Source organism: Falco cherrug, chromosome 5, assembly GCF_023634085.1.
Source record: "Falco cherrug isolate bFalChe1 chromosome 5, bFalChe1.pri, whole genome shotgun sequence".
In the NCBI taxonomy this organism is placed as follows: Eukaryota; Metazoa; Chordata; class Aves; order Falconiformes; family Falconidae; genus Falco; species Falco cherrug.
In genome coordinates this window covers 36,677,558-36,698,247 of record NC_073701.1, presented here as the reverse complement: position 1 = coordinate 36,698,247, position 20,690 = coordinate 36,677,558, and the positions used below count along the sequence as shown (strand labels likewise).

Sequence of the window (20,690 nt, the reverse complement as noted above, 5' to 3'; positions counted from 1 at the left end):
ACCGAGCTTCAGCCAATGGCAGGGGGGCTCCCCGTCCCCGCCCGCCGCCTCTAGCTCCGCCCTTAAGGCCCCAGGCCGGAATCGCCGCGCTGCATAACGGCGCAGTGACAGAGCAGCCGGGCCGGTCGGCGACTGTTGCGCATGCGCGGAGCCAGCGTCGCCCCTTCTGTTCCGCCTGTCACCTCACGGCTGGTGCCGCCGCACCCGGGAGCGGCGGCGGGACCGGCACCGGGGCCGCTCTTTCCCCTTCTCCTCCGCTTCCCGGCGCCCGGCCGGGCGGCGGGTGTCTGTCAGGGCTCCGGGTGCCGTCCGGCGGCCGTGCCCGCACCCCTATGGAGGAGCCGCTGGCCCTGCACCCTGTGAAGCTCTATGTCTACGACCTGTCCAAGGGCATGGCCCGGCGCCTCAGCCCCCTCATGCTGGGTAAGAGCACGCCGGGAACACCGGCACCGCCCCGCCTCCGCGCGGGGCCCGGCCCGGCCCTCCCGCCGCCGCCTCCTCCGGGGACCCGTGTGCCCCCGCCACTGCCCAGCCTCGCCGCGCTGCGCCGGGGAACGGCGCGGAAATGGGCCCCGGGGGTGGCTTTTCCCCGCCCGGTGCGGCGCTCCCGAGGGAGCGGCCCGCCGGGGAAGGGCTCCCTGAGGGCGCGGGCAGCGCTCGGCGGCTGCGGGCACCGGGCTGCGGCGGCGGCGTGCGGGTCCGTGCAGGCCTGGCCCGCGGCCCGGTGCGTGGGGACGACGTGGGGCTTCCTTAGCCGCAGCTTCCCGGCCTCCCTTGTCAGTCAGGTGGCTCCAGGTGAACGGGATCCATACAGCCTCCTCCCGTTCTTTGCCGCTTCGTTGGCATCGTTTACTGAAGGCTAATTAAAAGTATTACTTAGCCCCTGAAGCGACGGAAAGCACAGTTCCTGGCGCCCCGGCTGCTTGATGCCCTGGCAGGAAGGCTGAGCTGGAGAAGGCCGCCTGCTGCTGACAGGGTTGTGGAGTTCAAGGGGCTCCATGTTGTGGTGAGGCTGCGCTGAGGCCCAGGTCGGCGCAGGTTGTGGTGTGTGAGTGGCCACCTTCTCGCTCCAGGGGATCTGTGAAGTTTGTTGTGTCTTATCAAAGATGTGTGTGCGTCCAACAGAACCTCGGACCAGGGGTGTAAAGGAACCTTAGCTTTTGCTTGAAGTTTTGGGAGAATGGATTAGGAACGTGAGGAGAGAGTGGTTTATGCCAGTTACGTGCAGGCCAGCAGTCCGTGTGAAAAGAGACTTCTCAACAGGCTCGGTGACTGAACAGATTGCTTCATGTCATCTTGTTTTACAGTTTGTTGGCATTCGCTTTGCTCATCTGTCCCACAAGGAGTTGCTGTGCTTTCCTGAGAGCTTAAAATGAAGGTCCAAATAATTCTTAGCATGAGGTTTCATACACATCAATTATAGGCTTGCCAAGTTTAGAAGAAAATATTCCAAAGATTGTATGTGATGTGCTCTGTTAGCCAGCCAGCCAGCAACACCAACTTTGAGTGTGTTTCCTGCACTGGATAACCTCAAAAACTTTGTGTGTGGTCAGAGTTGCTTCTGTTGTAGCCCTCAGGGAAGTAACTTTTCATCTGTTTGTAGCAGTCATGTTTTACCTTATGCTAAGAGTTATAAACCTTTGCATATGGATTACATGTGTACATGATTTTCCCTGTGTTTGAGGAGAGCAGATTTTAACCAGTTTTATTTCAAAGTGTTGGTCCGAGCAAAGACTTGTACAGAAACAGGTTGTCACTATGTGTATCTTTATGCCAGTCTTCACATAGATCAAGGCTTTTTAGCTCTCCTTACCCACAAAGTTAATCTTGGGTCCTTGTAGCTTTCTGAATTTGCACATAAAAACACTTAGTGAATGACTTCGGTTTTAGTGCTTTTTATGCTATCCAAACAACAACTTAAAAACTTTGTGCATGTGATATGATTTGGTGCTGAATTTCTAGGAGTCCAAGTAATGGAAGGAAAAACTTAAAAATCTGAACCCATCTCTTGGTAGTGTGGGAAATGTTGCTTGCTAGTACTGCCTGGTAACTAGCTGAGTTCAGACGTGTTCATGGAACAGGGCCAACTAGGCCTGTGTGGTCACAGTGACAATGCAGACTGCAGAATATTTGGGATTATGTGGGTCCGGTGACTGGATTGTCCATAAAACAAATAATTGTTTGTTCCTTTTTTCCTTCAAGTCTCTTCTGTGTGATTAGTCAGCTCTGTCATACCTCCAGATTATTTTAGAAACATCCCTGAGAGCAAAGTGATGGAGAGAATACTCCTCTTCCCTCATGTACACACCTTTTCTTTCTTGAAGAACAAAGAAAAGTGTTGCTACTTCTCTGTACATCAGCTTTCAGGTGGTCAATAGCTATTTTTCTTTTTTTTTTTTTTTGTCAGTGATGTTTATAAACCGTATGCCACCAGGGAAAGTCACAGAAATTGAAGAGGAAAGGATTTCTTAGATGACTAAACATTTGTCATTTCTACTTACCGTATTCTTTCATAGACACCAAGTTTGATTGAAACAATGCTTTTGCTTTGAGTGATAATTCTCTAACATCACCTGTATTGGAAGCACATGTGTTCTAGAAAGAAGAAACAAATATGTTAGTTGATTGTGCTAAAATCTATTCCTAGCATGCTCAAAAATAAGCTCAGATCACCCTGCCAGAGAGGGATGAATCCCTTCGTATGGGTCTGACCATGCAAGAGCATCACCACATGGTGTCTTCAGTGGTGCTAATAGGATCCAGAGGCATTAAGGGTTATGTCAGTATGGCATTCAAGGATCAGCTCTCACTACTAAATGTTATCCCACCTTTTTCATTATCGGTTCTCCATCATCATAGAATGGTGAACCTGGAAGGCAGAGCTATACAGCACTGTTCATAGCAGGCCTTAGAGTGACTTAGTCATGCCCCATAGGCCCATCTTCACTTTTCTTGGCAAGTTTACTCTTTTTCTACTCAGCCTGCTTTTGTTGTTCTTACTTTCCTGTGAGTTTCCTGTAACTTTTCAATTAATATTTCTATTCTAAAGTATATGTGACCAAATATTGTGATTCAATTGGCTTTGATATCAGAAGTGGTGTGTTTAATTTTTGTGTGCTGTTGCTCTATATGCATCTTCTCTACAGGTAATGTTCTCCCTCTCCCCTGTTCTCAGTTTATGAGACTACAATTTGTCCAACTACACGATCTAATAACAAATGTTAACCTGAATGCTGTGAGATTTCTGTTTTCAAGACAGAAAACAATCCACCTGATTCTGTGGAGGGTGGGGAGGAAAACAGAATAGTTCAGCTTGCAGTGCTGATTTTGAAGTAGATGTCCAAAGGCAGAGAAATCTTTTAAGGAAGGTTAAAATCCTGTTGCATCATGGGCTTAAAGAAAGATGTCTCGGAGCTCTCAAAGTTCTTCTGTCCTGTAACTGAGGTTATTGCTTATGTGACTCACAGAATGGACAGGCGCTTCATTTACCACATCAGCTTTGGCTCAGTGTAGTATAAATGAATGGTGAGTTGACTAGGAGTATGTGTCAGTTGAAATTTTTAAGTGGTGCGTTCAGCTGTAGGGACTTAACAGCCCAGAAAGCATCAGAGCAAAAGGTAACTGCTAAAAGGAGGTACCACCTTCTTTGTTCCTTTTTTCCCAGACCCAGCTCATTACTGTGCCTCTCCTCCACTCACTCTGAAGAGTTTTGAATTGCTCCAGTGTGAGATTCCATCAGCTTTGCTCCAGAGCATTTGCTAGGGATTTCATGAAAATCAAGTGCATTACCTTTCCCCAATCCAGCCTACTTCTTGGTCTTTCTAGGCACCTCAAGGAGAAGGGAACTGAAGCAGACTTCTCCCTCTCCGTTAGTTTTTTTGCTTGTTGTGCACCCTGGGTAGCATATAGGAGGAAGTGCTTGACTAATTAAGATATTTTTCAATTCAAAAAGGGCAGGAATCTTGATAATTAGCCTAAGGAAATTACAACAATGTGCAAAGCAATGCACTGCTAGAAATACCACACTGGTTGACTGAATTGTATTGCTTCCATTTCCACAGGAGACCAGTTTGTTACTTTTTTGTGGTGTTTTACGGTCTTCTGGGCCTGACATATCCATTGCAGAGCATAGATATGTTGTTAAAAATACTAAGCTGCTTATTCTTTCTTTACAGCTCAGGAACAGGTGTTGTTCTTGTGCTGAGGGATGGATTCCCTGAGTTCTGAATGGGGTAAACTAAGTACCCGCCTCCTTATATAGTTCCTTCATGTCTCAGAAATTTTCTTCCTTTCAGTCTAATAATTTGGATTAATATACAAACACCACTTTCACTTGATATTTAAAATGCACAGGAATAAACTACATCGCATGGCCCTCAAGATTAACAAATTAACTGTGTCAGTGAAATAGATTGGCGAGCATCTAATCTTCCTTCTGCTTGGCCTTCCAGATAAATCCAAGCATGGAAGTAATCCTGTTTGATTGTATTCCAGAATTGTATGGGATTGCTTGCATCTTTCAAAATACCCTCATATCCTAACAATGATAGTCTCCTGAATCAGTTGTACAACAAACAAATCTCACTACTTCATTCTCCACATTCCTGTGACTAAGCTGAGGGTCCTGCAATTGTTTACTGCATTTGAACATTGTATTTTTCTCATAGGTTTTTAGCTCATGTAAGCAGTGTGAAAATATTTGAGCTATGAATGTTTTAAAGAAAAATAACAGCAAATAAAAAAACTTGTTTGCTTGCCAGGTGATACTCTGCCTCGTTCAAACAATTTGTATCTTAGAGATGCTTAAGCACACAGATCTATGCTGAATTGGCATCTTCTCCTGAGTTCTAGTGAGTATTTTCAGAACAGATCCATATAAGTACCCCTCAGCAAGTGGGGGTGGCGGGGGTGGAAGACTGAAAGATTGAAAGATCACCTGATCTGTATGTGACCAGGTTTCCAAAGACTGACAAGCCATCACCCTAAACTCACAGATATATCACAGTAACTTTCACACCCATGTTCATGGTCTGGGACAAACACAAGGTAGCTTGCTTTGCATTAGGTCATGGTGGAAGCAGACAAATTAAGCTGAATAGCCTCATGCTTCAGGCTGAGCTTGCACACAGGCAATTATGGTGGGACAGCTGATGCCTGGTAACTTGACCATGGGCGCTAATTGTTGTATGATTAAGTGTGTACATCTAAATTGGCAACACCTCTCTTGTTCAACAGCACTCTATCCCTTGGAATATTAAAACTCTTTAGGCATCTTGCTGTTTCTCTGTTTCGCCTGGATGGACAGTAGATTCCCAAAAGAGCATCGTTCCACCAGCATGTTCCTGCTTTGCGTTCTATGCATGTGCATCATCTGGGTTATCTTTGCCGTAGGTATTGAGTAAAGGGTAATGCTTACAATTTAAAGGCTTTTGCAGCTCAAATGGAAATGACTGGGGAATTAGACTTTTCTATATAATAGACAGCCTCAGATTATGAGTAAATGTGTTGGGTTTGGTGGCAGTACCAGTGTATAGGCCTGTCCACATTGCAGCATGCCATGGGAGTTTGGAGTGTTGCGGTAAGGAGTGGAAAAGCATGAAATATGGTGATGTCAGTCAGTATCCCAGATGGTATTTGCAATCCCTTCTTCTAGACCACTCAATTGACTACAGGATATAAACTCTATTGCACTGTAGGATTATTTGGGGAGGCTCCCTGGCAAACTTGACCCTCTATTTTTTTAAGCTGGACAGTGCTGCCAGAGGCAGCTTTATTGAAAAGCGTCACTGCAAGGCCTGGATACAATTTGTGCCATAGCACCACTACAGCAATACTGTGTTCATGCTGTCACTTGGGCAGCTGGCTGTGGAAACAGAGCAGTGCTGATCCTTGCTTGATCATACTGTTGGGACTGGTGTGTGTATCAGGCCTTCAGAAGCTGCGAGCAACATATTTTGTATATAGTGGACAATGTCCAACAGAAGGCAAGATGTAACTCCTTAGTGCAGGCTGCCCCAGTTGCTTTATGTGAGCTTGTTCAGGAGTGGCAGTGATTGTGGGCTGTCACCTGTTCTGTGCAATGTCTGAGTTTGAGAGAAGGTCACGAAGAGTCATATAGGAGGATCACCAACAGAGGCAAAACTTCAGCAGGAAGATGGTGTCCATGAAGGTCTATACAGAACCTCTTAGATGATGCAACAGATAACAACACTGAGATTCTTGCTGAGCAGCAGGAAAGGGAAGCTGCCCACGTTCCTCAAAAGCTGGTGGCCATTGACTTACTCCTCTGTCAGTCAGTTCGGAGTTGAGATGACAACAGCCAGCTGTGCAGCATGGGAAACAGCAGCAGCATACCAAAAGTTCTTGGTCTTATATGTCTCTGGGTGATGCATATGTGGCCAATAATGGCAGGTTTCTTAGGCATGGGATTCCCCAGCAGTGTTGTCATTGGAGAGGCTCACACTGCTTCTAACCAAGCACAGTCCACCAGTGGCAGAAGGGGATTTTATTTTGTCTGCAGCAGGCTGGAGAGCTACCACGGATGCCTTACTGTCATCAGTGCTGCAGATCTGGCATGTGTTTTCCACAATGCCAGCCTGGTTAATGTTTTATAGGGGCCAAGCAAAAACAGCAGGTCAGCAGCCCTGTTAAGATCATCAAACCAGTGCTTGGCACAAACTGACCTAGCTGAGCAGCCTCAGACAGACCTGCGTTGTGAAGATAGGCAGCTCCACTTGGCAAGAGATGTTCTGTTACTGCCCTGGCAGTTACTGCCTGTTGTTTGCTACAGATTTCATGTGTAGCAGCCAGAGAGGAGTCCCCCAGGATTGGACTGCAGTCTAATGCAAAGTCCCTTTCCTGAATTTTGTTTAGGTTTTTTTCATACAGAGAACTGCATTGGTGGAAAGGGACCTCTGGAGGTCCTGCTCAAGGTAGATCCAGCGAGAGCAGATTCTTCAGGGCCCTGGGCAGCTGAGTTCTGAGTATCTCCAAGGTTGCAAAGCCCATATGCTTTCTGGACCCCTGCTCCAGTGTTTGATCACCTTCATGGTAACTTTTTTTTCTCTCCTCTTACTGGATTGGGGATTTCCCATTTTCCAGCTAGCACCTGTCACCTTCCACTGTGCACCTCTGAGTAGAACAAGGCTCCTTTTCCTTCCATACCCTAACGGGTAGTTGTAGACAGTGATAAAGACTCTTGGCCTTCTCTTCTTGAGGCTGAGCAGATCAGTTCTCTCAGACACTCTTCACTACAGCAAGTGCTCCAGCTCAGTATGTCAGTGTCTTTTGCACTAGGGGATCCAAAAGTGGACACAGCACCCCAGACGTGGTCTCAAAAGCGTTGAATAGGGGAGAGTCACCTCTCTTTAGCTGCTGGCTGCAGTCATGCTAGAGCAGCCCAACGTGTAGTAGCCTTTGCTGCAATGATCTTTTCAAGTAGGTGTTGTAATTGCATAAGCAGGTTCCTGGCAGCACCTGTGACATTGTCAGCACCTGCTCTAACTTTCACCTGCATGCAGAATCTAGGTGCAAAGTGGCAACTTTGTGGAAAGCCTTTCATCATTGTTTGCGGGAAATGTGTGTGAAAGTGAATATTAAGATGTTTGGGTTTTTTTCCATTTAGGATGCAAAAGGGCAGATACAATTCTAGTATATGCTGCCTTTTGAAATGGTTTGTTTCTCTGCCCTGAGGGATAAAGTTCAAGTTTCTAGTGGAAAACAGCGATTTAATGTGAACAAATGGGTAATAACTTATTAACAGATATGTGGAACACTAACAGTGCAAAGTGAAGAGGTAGAGCCTATTGCAGGCCCCCTGCTAGAGTTGGGGCAGTGCACTGTACCTTACCTGGCGTGTTGCTGATGGGCTTGCAGTGTCATTGGTTTCTAGCAGCTCCAGAGCGCAAGGCAGAAGCTCCGATGGGAAAGGTGTGGAACAAGGGCCAGAGGATTGAGGTGTGCAACAGGATGGGACACATTAAAGGAGCAGCAAATGCTCCTGGGATGTTGCAACACACCGCTCCACTTCTCTCATCATTGCTACTATCTTTTGGCCTTCATCCTACTCCATGCCTACGTTTCTGTGCAACGAGTTGACAGTGAATATGCTTGCTGTCTGGCTGTGATCCATAGTAGTGACAGATCAATCCACCTACTTCAAAACTGTGTGCGCTCACTTCAACTGATGTCTCTATTGTCACAACAGCCTTTTTCCTGCCTCCAGTCTTATACAGCCCCTGTCTGAAGCAGGTATCTATCTCTGCCTATTTTGCTTCAGTCTCGAGCAGAAAAAATATGGTAGTGATTGTTTATTCCTTACTTGGATACATAAACATCTTTTTCCCAGAATTCTTGAAGGATTATTCTCGTCAGTTTTGTTCCTCTTTTTACCCAATCCTGATGATGTCAGAAAGTTGGTTTTGACCAAGAGAAAGAACTCGTGAACAGCTATGGCTTCTTCACAGCAGCATATTGACTCCTGGCACTCACAGGCCAAAGCAGCCTTGACAGAGGAGGAGGGGATAAATACCCCAAGACCCTCTGCCTATAGAAAGGGAATGGTGATGCCTCTGCCTCCCTGTAGGCCATTGATACTGTGGCACTGATCTAAGTAAGGACAATCAAAGAAAGTCTTCCCACAGGACAAGTGGAACTGAGACAATGTACCCCATCACTGCTACTGCACCAGGTATCTTAGAAGAAGTTGGAAATCAGCAGAAGAATGACCCCTAAAGTTTCAGCAGAGAAGCCAGCATCCTGGAGGCTGAGGGATGAAATACTGCTCCATCAAACTACTGTTTAGCTTTAGGCCACTGATGACATTAACTGGGGCCCAGTATGTAATGTTCTGCATGCTCTGTGGGAATTGTGGGGGAAGAGCAGGGGAATGCAATTGAGCTGAGCTGCATTTTTGCCAAACATTTTCTTAATGAGTGGAATGAATTACTGTTATACTGAGTATCTGATTTCAGCCTTTGAAAAACAGTCACAGTGCAGTTTCAGCACCATAAGCTGTGGGAATTCAAGCAGAGTGGCTGGTGGAATAGTTGCTAGGGAGAGGCAAGGCTGACAGTGTGATGAGGGATGCAACCAAATCCTGAGGTAAAGTCAGTTAAGGGAGTGGCCCTTAAGATAGCTAGGAAAAGCCTGAATGTCACAAGCATTTGAATAAAACATTTTAAAAAAAAAAAAAGACCATGGCTCTGAGGCTGTGTTTAAAGAAGGAGGATAATATCTAGGCATAATGGCCAGGGTTTAGGAATCAAGATCAGTGGCTACCTTTGGGAGGCCTGAGGCTGGTGTGATGCAAGCAGATGGTGTCCAAACCAGAGCAAAGCTATTGGGCAAAAATTAATCCATTAGTGCTTTCTGAACAAATTTTTACTAGAACGGTGCCTTTCATGCTCAGGTGTCTTCTTTTTATCATGTTTGCAGTGGTCTTTCATACAGCTCTGGGAAACCTGCAGATGACTTTAGCAGATCATCACATCACATTCTGGTATCCAAAAGTTGAACAGTAACAACAAAACATCTTGGAAGAGGTGCTACTTGGATATAAAGGATAGTGGTGTGGGAAGTGGTCTGTTGGGGGAGAGCGCTTATATGTGGAGGGTGACTAAAAGGATCAGGAGCCTGCTGCAAGCAGAAGCTATGGCAGAGGAGCACTTGGTCTGCTGCATGGGTTCAGGAGAATACCAAATGTTGGTATGCGCAAAGTTTTTCTGTTCTAAATCCACTTTTCTGGGTGTTATGCACCTTGTTTGGCAAAATGAAGTTGTAGTGTATCTGTCATAGCGTGCTGTCGCTGTCTACAAGTTTACAAAGAGGGACCAAGCCTTTAGGTTATGACAGATAAAATAATTGAGCCTAGAACCCTTTGAAGAGAGGTCTGGTCTTGAGATCCTACCATGAACACAGAGGTTTAGGTTTCCCACTTCTGGGGAACTGGAAACACGTTTCAGAAAAGACTTTCTCTAAGGCACAGTGATGCTATCAGTTTAGTGGTGCCTGAAGCAAGGCTTTGCTGCTGTGTTCTACAAAACACAGTTTTATAACTTGCATAAATTTCAACACTGTACTTCTCTCCCCCAACTCCCACTTAAGCTTAATTTTTAAGGGCAGAGGAGGGAGGAAAAGGAGGAAACCATTGAATAGATTATAGAGACTATCACCACAGATCATGTATTCAAGTCAGATCTCTCATCAGTTACTGAAAAAGAAAACGGAATACTCTGTGCTGGCTAGCTGCCTGCAGTTATGAAATCAGTGTAAAATTCAGCTCTTCTGGAACTGACTGAAGACTCTAATTTTAGGAAGAGGGTTTTTTTTCTTGGTCTGTAGACAAAAGCCCAAGGAACATAAGCACTGGCATAGGTTGGCATTGCCACCTCTACATGCAGGAGGAAAAAAGTACAGCAGTAAAATGGATGGAGTAGTTAATTTGAAAGAATGACATTCTGTTTCTTTAGAAGCAGCTCTGGGATAAAATCTTTGGTATTACTGTCATGGTGAAATAATAAGCATGGTTCCTAAGTAACTGACAGAAAGTAGGCTGAAATCTGGAAAATACATTGCTAATAACTCTTCTTTTCTCTGCATACAGGGAAACAACTGGATGGCATCTGGTAAGTGACTAGATTTAAATTGCATAATGTGTGTTAAACACTTTGTGCTATGGGAAGTATTTTCAATATGAGCTTATATATAATAGTTCAGATCTTAAGAACATTTTGGTGCTGAAGAGAAACCAAGGCAATTTTTGTTCCTGACTACAGATTGACAGTAAGGTGATGTACAGTCAGGTGCTGGTTAAACTTTTCCATTCAATGCTCAGTGGACCCCATGAAAAAAGTGTTGGTAGTAGCAGTTGCGTTTTAGTGCACTTGTATACTTTTTCAAGGGTAGGATGTCCTTGTCCCAAGCACTTGGTCTTCTAATTGCAGTCATGGCTAAATGTAAAAGAATAGGTGCAAGGAAGGTATTACAGAATCAGGCCTTCTGGCATATAAGAACAGTGGCTACATTTGGTTACAAAACAGCCCCCAATTTGCTATAATTCATATTAAGAGGATTTTTTTTAAAAAAAAGGGTAAAAAAAAAAACCAACCCAACCCACCTTGTCAATCCATTTTCTTCTCTATTGAATTGATCCATCTCCAGTGATTGTCTGGCCCTCTCAGTCAGTGTCTCTCAGACATGTGCTTCTGTCAATGTGGTAGCAGGACTAGCTCCATCTCTCCACCTCTGTGACTTTACCCTCAGCCTGTTAGCTGAAAGAGGCTGCTGGAGATCTTCTGCTGTTGTGAAAGTCCCTCTTGTCATATCTTCCTTCATGCTTGGGCACCTAACTAAGCCTGTTCATTCCCAATTGCTTACAGAGTTACAGTAGGCTTGATAATCATTGCTTCCATATCCATTCATGTCCCAGCAGATCCTGTTCCTATTCACAGAAACGTGTTGGCCTTTTCTTTCAGTTATTCACTTCACAATGTTCTTGAGCACCTAAATTTACCAGTGATTTATGTGCTATGTTAAATATTTCCTTTGTTTCACCTGGATTTTGTCCTCTGTGGCAGGCACACCTCCATAATAGTCCACAAGGATGAATTCTTCTATGGCAGCGGAGGAATCTCCAGCTGTGCACCTGTAAGTTAAACTTATTTTTCTGATAATTTTGTGTTATGGTAACTTGATCAGAATTGCTTGTGTCACTGTCTTCTAGAAAAGCTGCAAAAGGCATCTGAATTCAGCCAGATGTGGCTGCTTGCCATCGTTGCCTGGGGCATCTGGGGAAAAGGACAGTGGATTTAAGCCCAACTAAATACAGGTTGGGAGTTGCTTCTGTTGATAGAGTCTTATCTGTCCAAGGTGCCTTCTGCAGCTGCGTTGCCAGAGTGACACCTTGTCTAATTCTGTATCATTAGGCTTTCCATGCAGACTTGGCAACTCAAGGCATCCTTTTTAAGATTAAAAAAGTCATGATGCTTTGTCAACAGAACCTTTCTATTCTTGGGGAGGCAAAACTGATGGGCCATTCTTCTGCAGCAGAATTTTGCCATAGCTTGGAACTTCTAGCACAAAGAGCCAAGTATACAAGCTGAAATGTGGGTTCTATGTTACTTCTCATTCTCAAGTGCAGAACAGGGGAGGCCAGTGGGGCTTTTTGCTTGACAAACATACGAAAAGTTCCTCCTTTTGCGCCTGGACAAGCCACAATAGCTCTATTCAGTAGTCTTCCAAATGAATTCAGTCTGTTCATTTAACATTGTCTCTTGGCTGTTAATTTTTACAGGGAGGGACACTTCTTGGCCCTCCAGACTCAGTTGTTGACCTGGGAAACACTGAAGTCACAGAAGAAATTTTTCTGGAATATCTTTCCTCTTTGGGGGAATCGATGTTTCGGTAAGTGGCAGCTTGTACTGTAATAAAAAAAGCCATGAGGGGAAAGGATGCAGAATAAAGGAAGGTGTTATAAAACCAATCCTGCTTACGAAGCTTTGTCTGCTTACTGTATTATTTGGTGCTCTCCAAATGTAAGACTGGAACTGATGCATTGGTATACAAGGAGCCACCAGCTAGGCCTCCCTCTGATGTGCTAGTCTTGAGCTAGGCTGGGAAAGCATTCTGCCAGGAAGTCTTTAATGTTGTTTTTCCTAAAATGGCCTGAAATGCCTTTCAGAGAATCACCAGGGAAAATGAAGGCATTATATGAAATATTGCAGTAAATAGTGCTTTGCCCCACAAGTCACAGGTGAAGCGTTGTAATAAAGCTGCCAACCTTCAGATGAGTAAAAGCAAGATACTGACTGTTAAAGAGTCTAGGCTACTTCACGCAAGGACAGGAAACAGCATTTAGTGTTCTGGCTATACGTCAACATCAATAATTCCTGTGATTTCTTGTTATTCCTTCTGTGGTTTTAATTGAAGAAACCTGACCTCACTTATCCTCCAAAAAAGCATTGTATAAAGTCAGTGATGCAGAGAGATGTCATTTTCCACTCCGATTCGGTTGAATTTGAAGGTGAATTGCTGTCTGTATTTTGCCTTGGAATTCTTTGTAAGGAAAAGTGTAAGGAGATGTTCCTCATTAGGGGTCTAAGTTTTTCTGCTTGTTAAATTTATTGCTGAGTCTGTCTTTTTATGTTTCAATTCCTTTCCTGTGGTACAGAGGAGAGTCTTACAACCTCTTTGAACATAACTGCAACACCTTCAGTAATGAAGTGGCACAGTTCCTGACAGGAAGAAAAATCCCTTCCTATATCACTGACCTTCCAGCTGAAGTTCTTGCCACGTGAGTATGCATGCTGCTCCTCTCTATAGCATATTGCTTCATGCTAAAGCTTCAACATTTGACAGAGCCTGCAGTACCAGTTTCTGCTGGCTCTGTCAGAGCTAGCATAAGATTAAGGATAGGGTGCTATTTGCTTTACTTCAACAGTTACAACACTGTGTAACAAGTGCTGACTGGCACTGGTATTACTAAGAAAACAAGAGAAGGCTGTTCTTCTGCCTTTAACTTAAACTAGTTACTTTGTGTTGGTGTCTTACATGTGACCAGACAAGCGTAGAAAGTTTCAGAAAATGGTGCAAGTTTTCTTGTCTTGGGAAGCCAGTATCTGTTAAAGGTCCCTTCTCTTAATCTAAGCACCGTAGTTGCAGTGAAGGTGTCAGCTTTGCTTGTGAAGAGGCGGGGGAGATGTAATTTTAAAATTAACTCTGCAGTTTTAAAGTTAGGATATAAAAAGAGAACATGAAAAAGAGGAAAGAATTCCTGCTTGGTAGTTCAGCTCAACTCTTTTTGTTTGGTTGGATTTTGGTTTTGGGGGGTTTTAACTCTCAGTTAACGAGGATCCCAGTGGATCTTGAGTTCCATCATTTAGGTCTTACTTCTCATAATAGTGGTATACCCACCTTATTTGTGAGACGAGTATCTTCTACCCTGGGCTCTTACTGCTTCAGATATCTCAAAATCAGATAAAGTCTGTAACAGAGTGAGTCATATTGAAAGATAGACCAGGTGCTACAGATTGCAACAGAAATCATTCTGTGAGTGTTGAACCATTCTCTCATAAGGGAAGTAGAGGCTATTCTTTTAGCAGTCTTTAATATTGGTGTGGTGCTTAATGGAGCATTGCAGTTGCATAACAGGGATTTCATTCGCACGCTTAAGTAGAATGAATTACTAAAAGCTGGTTTCAGACACAGTATTACCACATTAGCAGTCTGGGCATGTTAGGTCTCAGAACTAGCTTATATAAAATCATGTTTAAGATTCTTAGTTATTGAACAGTAAACTCTCTTTAATAGGTTAAATTTGTTTGCTTTAGTTTTTAGTGGAAGTCTGGTCTTCAAATTTGGTTCTGCAGTGTTGGTTTGATTGCAGTCTAGGAAGTGAGTGCACTTCAGTAGTAAATGGGGAAAGTTGTTCATCAAGTAAGCTATTTGGGAAGTTGTCCATCAAGTAAACTGTTTGAGATGTTTATTTCTTTACCTTTTCAGACCTTTTGGACAAGCTTTAAGGCCCCTCCTGGACTCCATCCAGATCCAGCCACCCGGAGGAAATACCTTCAGCAGACATAATGGACAGAGCTAACAGGAGTGACAGAGTGTGCCCAGTCTCACAAGGCCTCTTCCTTTTTAAACATGAATCTACCAGATTTCTATTTTATAACTTCCCATCAGAATTAACTCTACAGAAGTTACAAGTTTTAAAATTTCTAGGGAGAGGATTTATCAGGGTGCATGTATGACAATGCTACCAAAAAGATTGCCATAATTTCTAATAGTATTATACTAATTTATAAAGGCTGTCTTGCCTGAGTAGGCTGACACTTTCTAAGTAACTCCTGTGCTGGTAAGTGAGAATTCATTCCGTGAGTGTTCAAGGGCCCATTACACAATTTGGAGAAAATAAGGGGATGTCCTAGCCATCCCTTGCAGCCTGGCGTCTTTCTCCTGTCACTGCCTATATTATGGAGCTATTTGCTGAAGTCTGTAGCAAAAAGACAAAGGAGGTATTGGTAGCCTAGGAAGTGAAGGTGTCCCAGGATTAGTCTTCTGCATATTTCATTGACATTATGTTATTTGCTCAGGGGAAAAGCTGAACTCATCTGACTAGAATATTTGCAGCAGCACAGCTGTGTGGGAAAGGTGGTCAAGCTGAACAGTGTGTCAGTGTCACACTGAGAAGCTGAAACTTTCAATAGGACTAGCCATGTGTGGGGAGGGAGGCTGGAACTGAAGGCTACCAGAGCCTCATAATGTTAGGCCCAAGAGTTATAGGAAAGAACCAACTGAAAGGACAGAATCTCATGGGCAGAAATGGTAGAAACCAATTTCAGGTGAAAGTAAAATGAAGTGAAATGTTTCCTTTTCTTGCAGGTAAGTCTATCAGCAGATAGACAGAACCCTGTTAACTATTTACCTTTGCATAAGAGCTGGTTTGGTTTTTTTCTTACCAAGCCTGAGTTACAGTACAGGAAGGCAGGAATAAAATGGCAACTGCACGATGATGTAAGGCGGACCAATTCTGCCTTTGATATTTAGTTGCAGACGCTGTAGGAGTTCCAGCTTGCTTTGATAGTGCTGTCCTTTCCAAAGCAGTCAAGCCCAACACAGAGAGGGCTCTGCTTAAGTGTAAGAGAAATAAGTGGTAGGTCTTCCCAAATGTAAAGAAAAGGAGGAAGAGTAAAATTAAGCTTTTCTATGGAAGAATTGAGTTTACTGGGATACATGCAGAAGCAGTCCTGTCCTTAGACTGACATTAGATTGTATCAATACTGCATCTTCTAGTTTAAGATTCTTACAGCTTTGCAATTATTTGCGGTGGAAAAAGATCAGGGTAATGAAAGAATAGGCACACACTGATTTATTTTCATGCATGTATATACATTATTGTCCTGAACAATTTTGTAGCAGTTATATTTAGGAAGGAACACAAGAAAGACATCGGACAAGCCCCAGAATACTGCTGATGCCCTATAAATGGGGATTGCACATCCCAGATGCTGCTGAAAAAGCATCTATGCAAACGTGTATAGCCCTTTGTCCAGTGCTTTGTTGTGAAAAGTATTGCTGCAAGTTCAGTCCTGTATCTCAAATTTCTTGTACTGGAAACTTCCTGCATACCTAAGGGAGATGTCTTTTCTCTGCTGGGCTCTTTCTCCTAGAATAATATAGTTTGGTAAGTTTCTCGTGCTGTTACTCAGTGTGGGCTGTAATGGTTCATATTTTTGAGGGGATGGAATGGAGGAAAACTAAAGTTTAGTTACTCTGACAGATCCTCTTGCCCTGCACCTTGTGGAGTCACTGCACTAGTGGAAATAGGGTACCGTCGGTTCATTCTGCAGGTTTGTGTTTACCTACCCTCAGTGCACAGCAGTGGCCCTTGCAGACTAGATTTTTTTTATTTTCCTTGTCATTCTCTGCTTGTGTCATCAACTTCTCCTTAAGCATTTTGTTTGATGGACTGGACTTGGAAGCAACTGTAGCAGTTAGTACAGATCAGTTTATACAAAAGCTTTCAATCTTTCCCTATCAAAATGTCCTGTTTGCAGAAGACATTCTATAACAAATCTTTTATGAATGCCTTTTGGTGCTTCTAGAGGAGGGATTGGCTAAGTGTTTGTTTTCTGCTAAGCCATAGCTTAGTTGTCCTGTTTAGTATGTATATCCTCTCCAGTCTTTTCCCATACCTATTCTGTGAAGAGTAACCGGTCTTTTGTCTTAATACACATGACTGTGCCACAAAATACTGTAGCATGTTAGGGATCTTGGCGCTTCCTCAACTGAACAGGTATACTCAAGCTGATACAGCGCAGTCCAACATCTAGGTATGCTAGTTTGGTACCTACAGGCAGCACAGCTGTGGTTGCTTGTCTTTCAGCAAGCTATCGGTTCGGGCACAGCTGCCTGTGGTGGAAGCACCGGTGCCACAGATTCTGCCCCATACTCTTGCACAATGAAGATATCCTCTGTATGTCCACCACTTTAAGGTCCTGAGCCTGGTTTCTGCTGGGCTGCCTACTTCAGGACTTTTTACATCCTCTCAGGAGGCAGGAAGGAAAAGGAAGATACTCACCCCATGCATTTTGTAATCTGCCTTTTCCCATCCGGAGCAGCCCCTTTACAGAGATAATGCTGCTGCTTCGAGGTCACTGAGTGAAATTTCACTTGGCCATATATGGTTTGCAATAGCCAAGGACCTCCTAGAGGGTCTCCTGGCCTGGGATCTACTCTGTGTTTCATGGTAAAAAAGCTGTAGGAGGGAATCCTGTTTGCTTGGTCTTACTGGATAACCACCTCTGTACCCTGTAGGCCTCTTAGGAAACCCATTTTCTCCAAAGATGGTTATATGTAAATTGCAGGACTGTGCCCCCAACATTCCACCCAGCTGTATGTACTCATAGGAATATAAACTAGACTGAGAAGTGTATGTAAATGTATATAGGTGACAAACTTCAGCCAACTGATTGACAAGAGGGCAGGGAAATGGAACTCCTGAGAGGGAACAAAACCCTTTTGCCCACACTTACTATTCTGTCTTGTATTGCTGGGGTTCCCCCATGCCATTTTAAAAATGTTAATAATGTCTTTAGGCAGAAAGTGATGTTTTGATTTGTGGGGGGGTTTTCTATTACAATAAAAAGAAATACAGCAAGTTTTCCTGTCTGAATGTCTGTATCCACACAGCTGCCAGTGAATGCAGCTGACTTCCAGCTGCAGTGGTCCCAGCTGGAAAGTGCAAGATGAGAAACTGTCCAGGCAGTTTGTGCCAGGTACTGCTACTGGAAGTAGTGGCGGCTACTGCCCTTTGCTAGAACTGGTCGCAGGCACTTTTCTTACTTAAATTGAGAAAATTTTCCTTCTGTAAGCAGTGTGTATTTTATCAAGACTGCGCTCCTGGGGCTTGACGCAGCTTGGATGAGGTGAATGAAGGGTGGACGCTGAGTGTTCTGTCAGCACAGGTTTTGTGCAGCCCTTGCTCATCTCAGTGTGCAAGAATTAAATGTCTAACATCTGCTGTTGAAGAAGAGGCCAAATAGAGCTTAAACATAGCAAAAGGCTCTAATCTTTTCCTGATTTCTACTTTCTACTACTTTCAAAAGGAAAAAAAAGCAGCTTTTAGGAATGCAGGCATGAAGTCTACTTCTATGGAGCTGCAGAGGGGATGTTTGTGAGGATTATGTAGCACTGCCCATCATGCCTTGGCCGGTGGGCAGTTAAGGAGCAGGGTGTATTACCTGGCTCTGGGGAGGAAATTAATTCTGCTTGGTTCACCCTTCTGAACGCTTGTCGGTGCCTTTCAAATAAAACCACAGAGTTTGCTGTTTGTATAACAGCAAACAATCTGTATCAATGTAATACAGGAGGGGCTTTAACAGAGATTCATGATTGTGGTTATTTTGGGCCATGTTAATCAGTTACGGTGCTGGTTTGCTATGAAGTGCCCGTAGTAGCCCTATATAATATACCTGGGAATGCCTATAAAAGGAAAATCTTTAATGGCAGCCTGGCCAGAGTGTAAGCCAGTGCTCACAGCCGCTTGCCTTCTAAACATCAAACAAATATTTGCCCTTGCGGCTAATAACAGAGGTTTTATTCATGATGACAGCTGCAGCCTATCTGAACAGCAATCAAGGAAATGTATCAAGAGTGGTTTAAGTGCAAAGTATTAAATAACTGAAACAGCTGCAGCAGCCCTGTTCTCAGAGCTAACCCAGATGAAGGAACAAGCTGTGCACTTCACCAAAAGGCAGACTCATACTCTTGGGGGAACCGTAACGGCACAGATCCTCACTGGCTGATACCAGATGGCAGTCAGGGTCCTGGGAGAGGTGTTTCGCCTTGAATAGAGTTTCTAAAGCAGCATGACAAATTATCGGGAGAAAGCAGAGCAGGTAGATTAAGTTTTGGAAAGTTCTCCTGGTAGCATTAACCCAGTGGCACTGTAGGAGTGCAAAAATGTGAACACTGACCAGTATTTTAGCAGACTTCCCAATTTTGGGAAGTGCCCCGAGGTGGCACTGCTGCCTTGCAGCTCAGGGACGCACCTGCGCCCGGGGAGAGCAGCTCTGCTTTTGGGAGGTCAGAGTCACGTCAAAGCAAGAGGGTCTCTCCTAGACAAGAAAGCTGCAGGTAGGAGCAGCCAGGAGACAAAATCGTAAGGCAGCTTGGGCTACGGCAGGAACTGAGTGCTGCTACAATGAAGGGCTGCAACATGAATGAGCTGACAGGTTTTCCTAACGCCATGCCTTTTCCACCCAGATGTGGGAAGTCCTGTCCTTGAACCATGTTGTGACTTACAAAAAATAAAGGCTTGCACTCCTGAACCCCCAGGAGCTCGCTGTGTATGTTCCCATGGCTGTCTTTTGAGAGTCCTGGGTGTTAGCTCGTGGCTCTGCTGGAAGGGAGTGCAGCTCTTTGGCTTCTGGTAGTCAAGCAACCCAAATCCATGAAGGCATCTCTACTTGCTCGTCAGCATGTCATGGTAGACATACTTGAAGGTATTCATATTCTGTAGTAAGTGTCCACACCTTAACTGATGAGGGATATGTGTAATCACACCTTGACAAGCCCTATAAAAATGAGCATAACCCTCGAGTGAACTAAAAATTCATCACCCAATTTCATACTAAGCAGCTGGGTGATGAGAAACTGTTCTGGGAGCTGCAATGCATCTGAGAAAAGAATCCAGCTTTTGGAGGTTGGGAGTTCATAATCAGGGTCTGATCCAGAAGGCCCCAGAAGCCGTGATTTTGCAGGAACGTCAATGCCAGGGCAAATACCGCTTGTAATACCCATCCAAGACTGCCTGACTCTCCGTGTTGTGGAGGTAACTCACAGGAACACTGTGGAAATAGCTATCCTGGTGACTTTAAGTGGAGGACACAATGAAAGCCTCCCCCCCAGCAAATAGCTGAGGATGTTTTGGTAAACCTTGTCCAAGGCAATGGCATGGAAGTAAATTATTAACATTGTTTCTGCTGAAGTGGGAGCAGCAAAATCGGGAGCAAAAAACAGTCTGTGAAGCCATCTGAATCCTTCATTTTGAGGGGAATCTGGTGAAGAACTGTGAAAAGGGGTTGTGCAATATCCTGAAAGTAAATAATACTGGGAAAAAACAATCAGACTGTCAAAAAGAATCTTCCCCCCAGTTCCAGCCTAGCTCAGCACACTGAGCACTATCCAGGGAGAGAAGGCAAGCTAACTGCTGAGCAAAAAGCATTGAATGTCCCACATAGGTTGTTTCTGATGTTGGAAAATAATTTAGGAAATACTGTAGGAGACAGCAGCTGGGCAGGCTGTCCACCATTACCTACTGGGCCAGCACAATGCGGAGCCGTATGGATATGGTCTGGGCAGATGGTGTCATTAAATCTGAAATTACTTGTGGGGTAACTGCTAAGTGGGTCAAAGCAAAAGTTACTGCAAGAAACAGATTCGGCTTTGTGCAGCAGCGGGTGGGGGCTGAAAACTTCTCCAATGGAAATACAAGCGGTTAACAGCATCCGATTGGAAACGTGGGGTGAGGGATGGGGACCGACCAGGTGAATGGATGCTCCTCCTGTCCCCACCCTCAGGACACAGACACCCCCAGAGGAGCTGCGTTTACCCGGCAGCTCAATCCAGACCCCCAGCCCCTAAATGCGTGCGGATGCTGCAGTAACCGCAGCCGATGTGCGGACACC

The 20,690-nt window shown here is 44.5% G+C and overlaps 1 protein-coding gene across 1 annotated transcript; it reads left to right on the top strand.

Moving 5' to 3' along the window:
- Window positions 1-71: 71 nt before the first annotated feature.
- Window positions 72-17,659, top strand: DESI1 (desumoylating isopeptidase 1). The gene is made up of 6 exons (XM_055711571.1): window positions 72-423; window positions 10,604-10,625; window positions 11,577-11,646; window positions 12,293-12,402; window positions 13,169-13,291; window positions 14,500-17,659. The coding sequence occupies exons 1-6, from the start codon at window positions 333-335 to the stop codon at window positions 14,591-14,593; spliced, it is 510 nt and encodes a 169-aa protein (XP_055567546.1). The 5' UTR covers window positions 72-332; the 3' UTR covers window positions 14,594-17,659.
- The last annotated feature ends 3,031 nt before the right edge of the window (window positions 17,660-20,690 follow it).

Coding starts and splice junctions, on each gene's coding strand:
- DESI1 (XM_055711571.1), top strand. CDS start 333: ATGGAGGAGCCGCTGGCCCTGCACCCTGTGAAGCTCTATGTCTACGAC. Junction 12,403..13,168: donor TTGGGGGAATCGATGTTTCG/GTAAGTGGCAGC, acceptor CCTGTGGTACAG/AGGAGAGTCTTACAACCTCT. Junction 13,292..14,499: donor CCAGCTGAAGTTCTTGCCAC/GTGAGTATGCAT, acceptor TTACCTTTTCAG/ACCTTTTGGACAAGCTTTAA.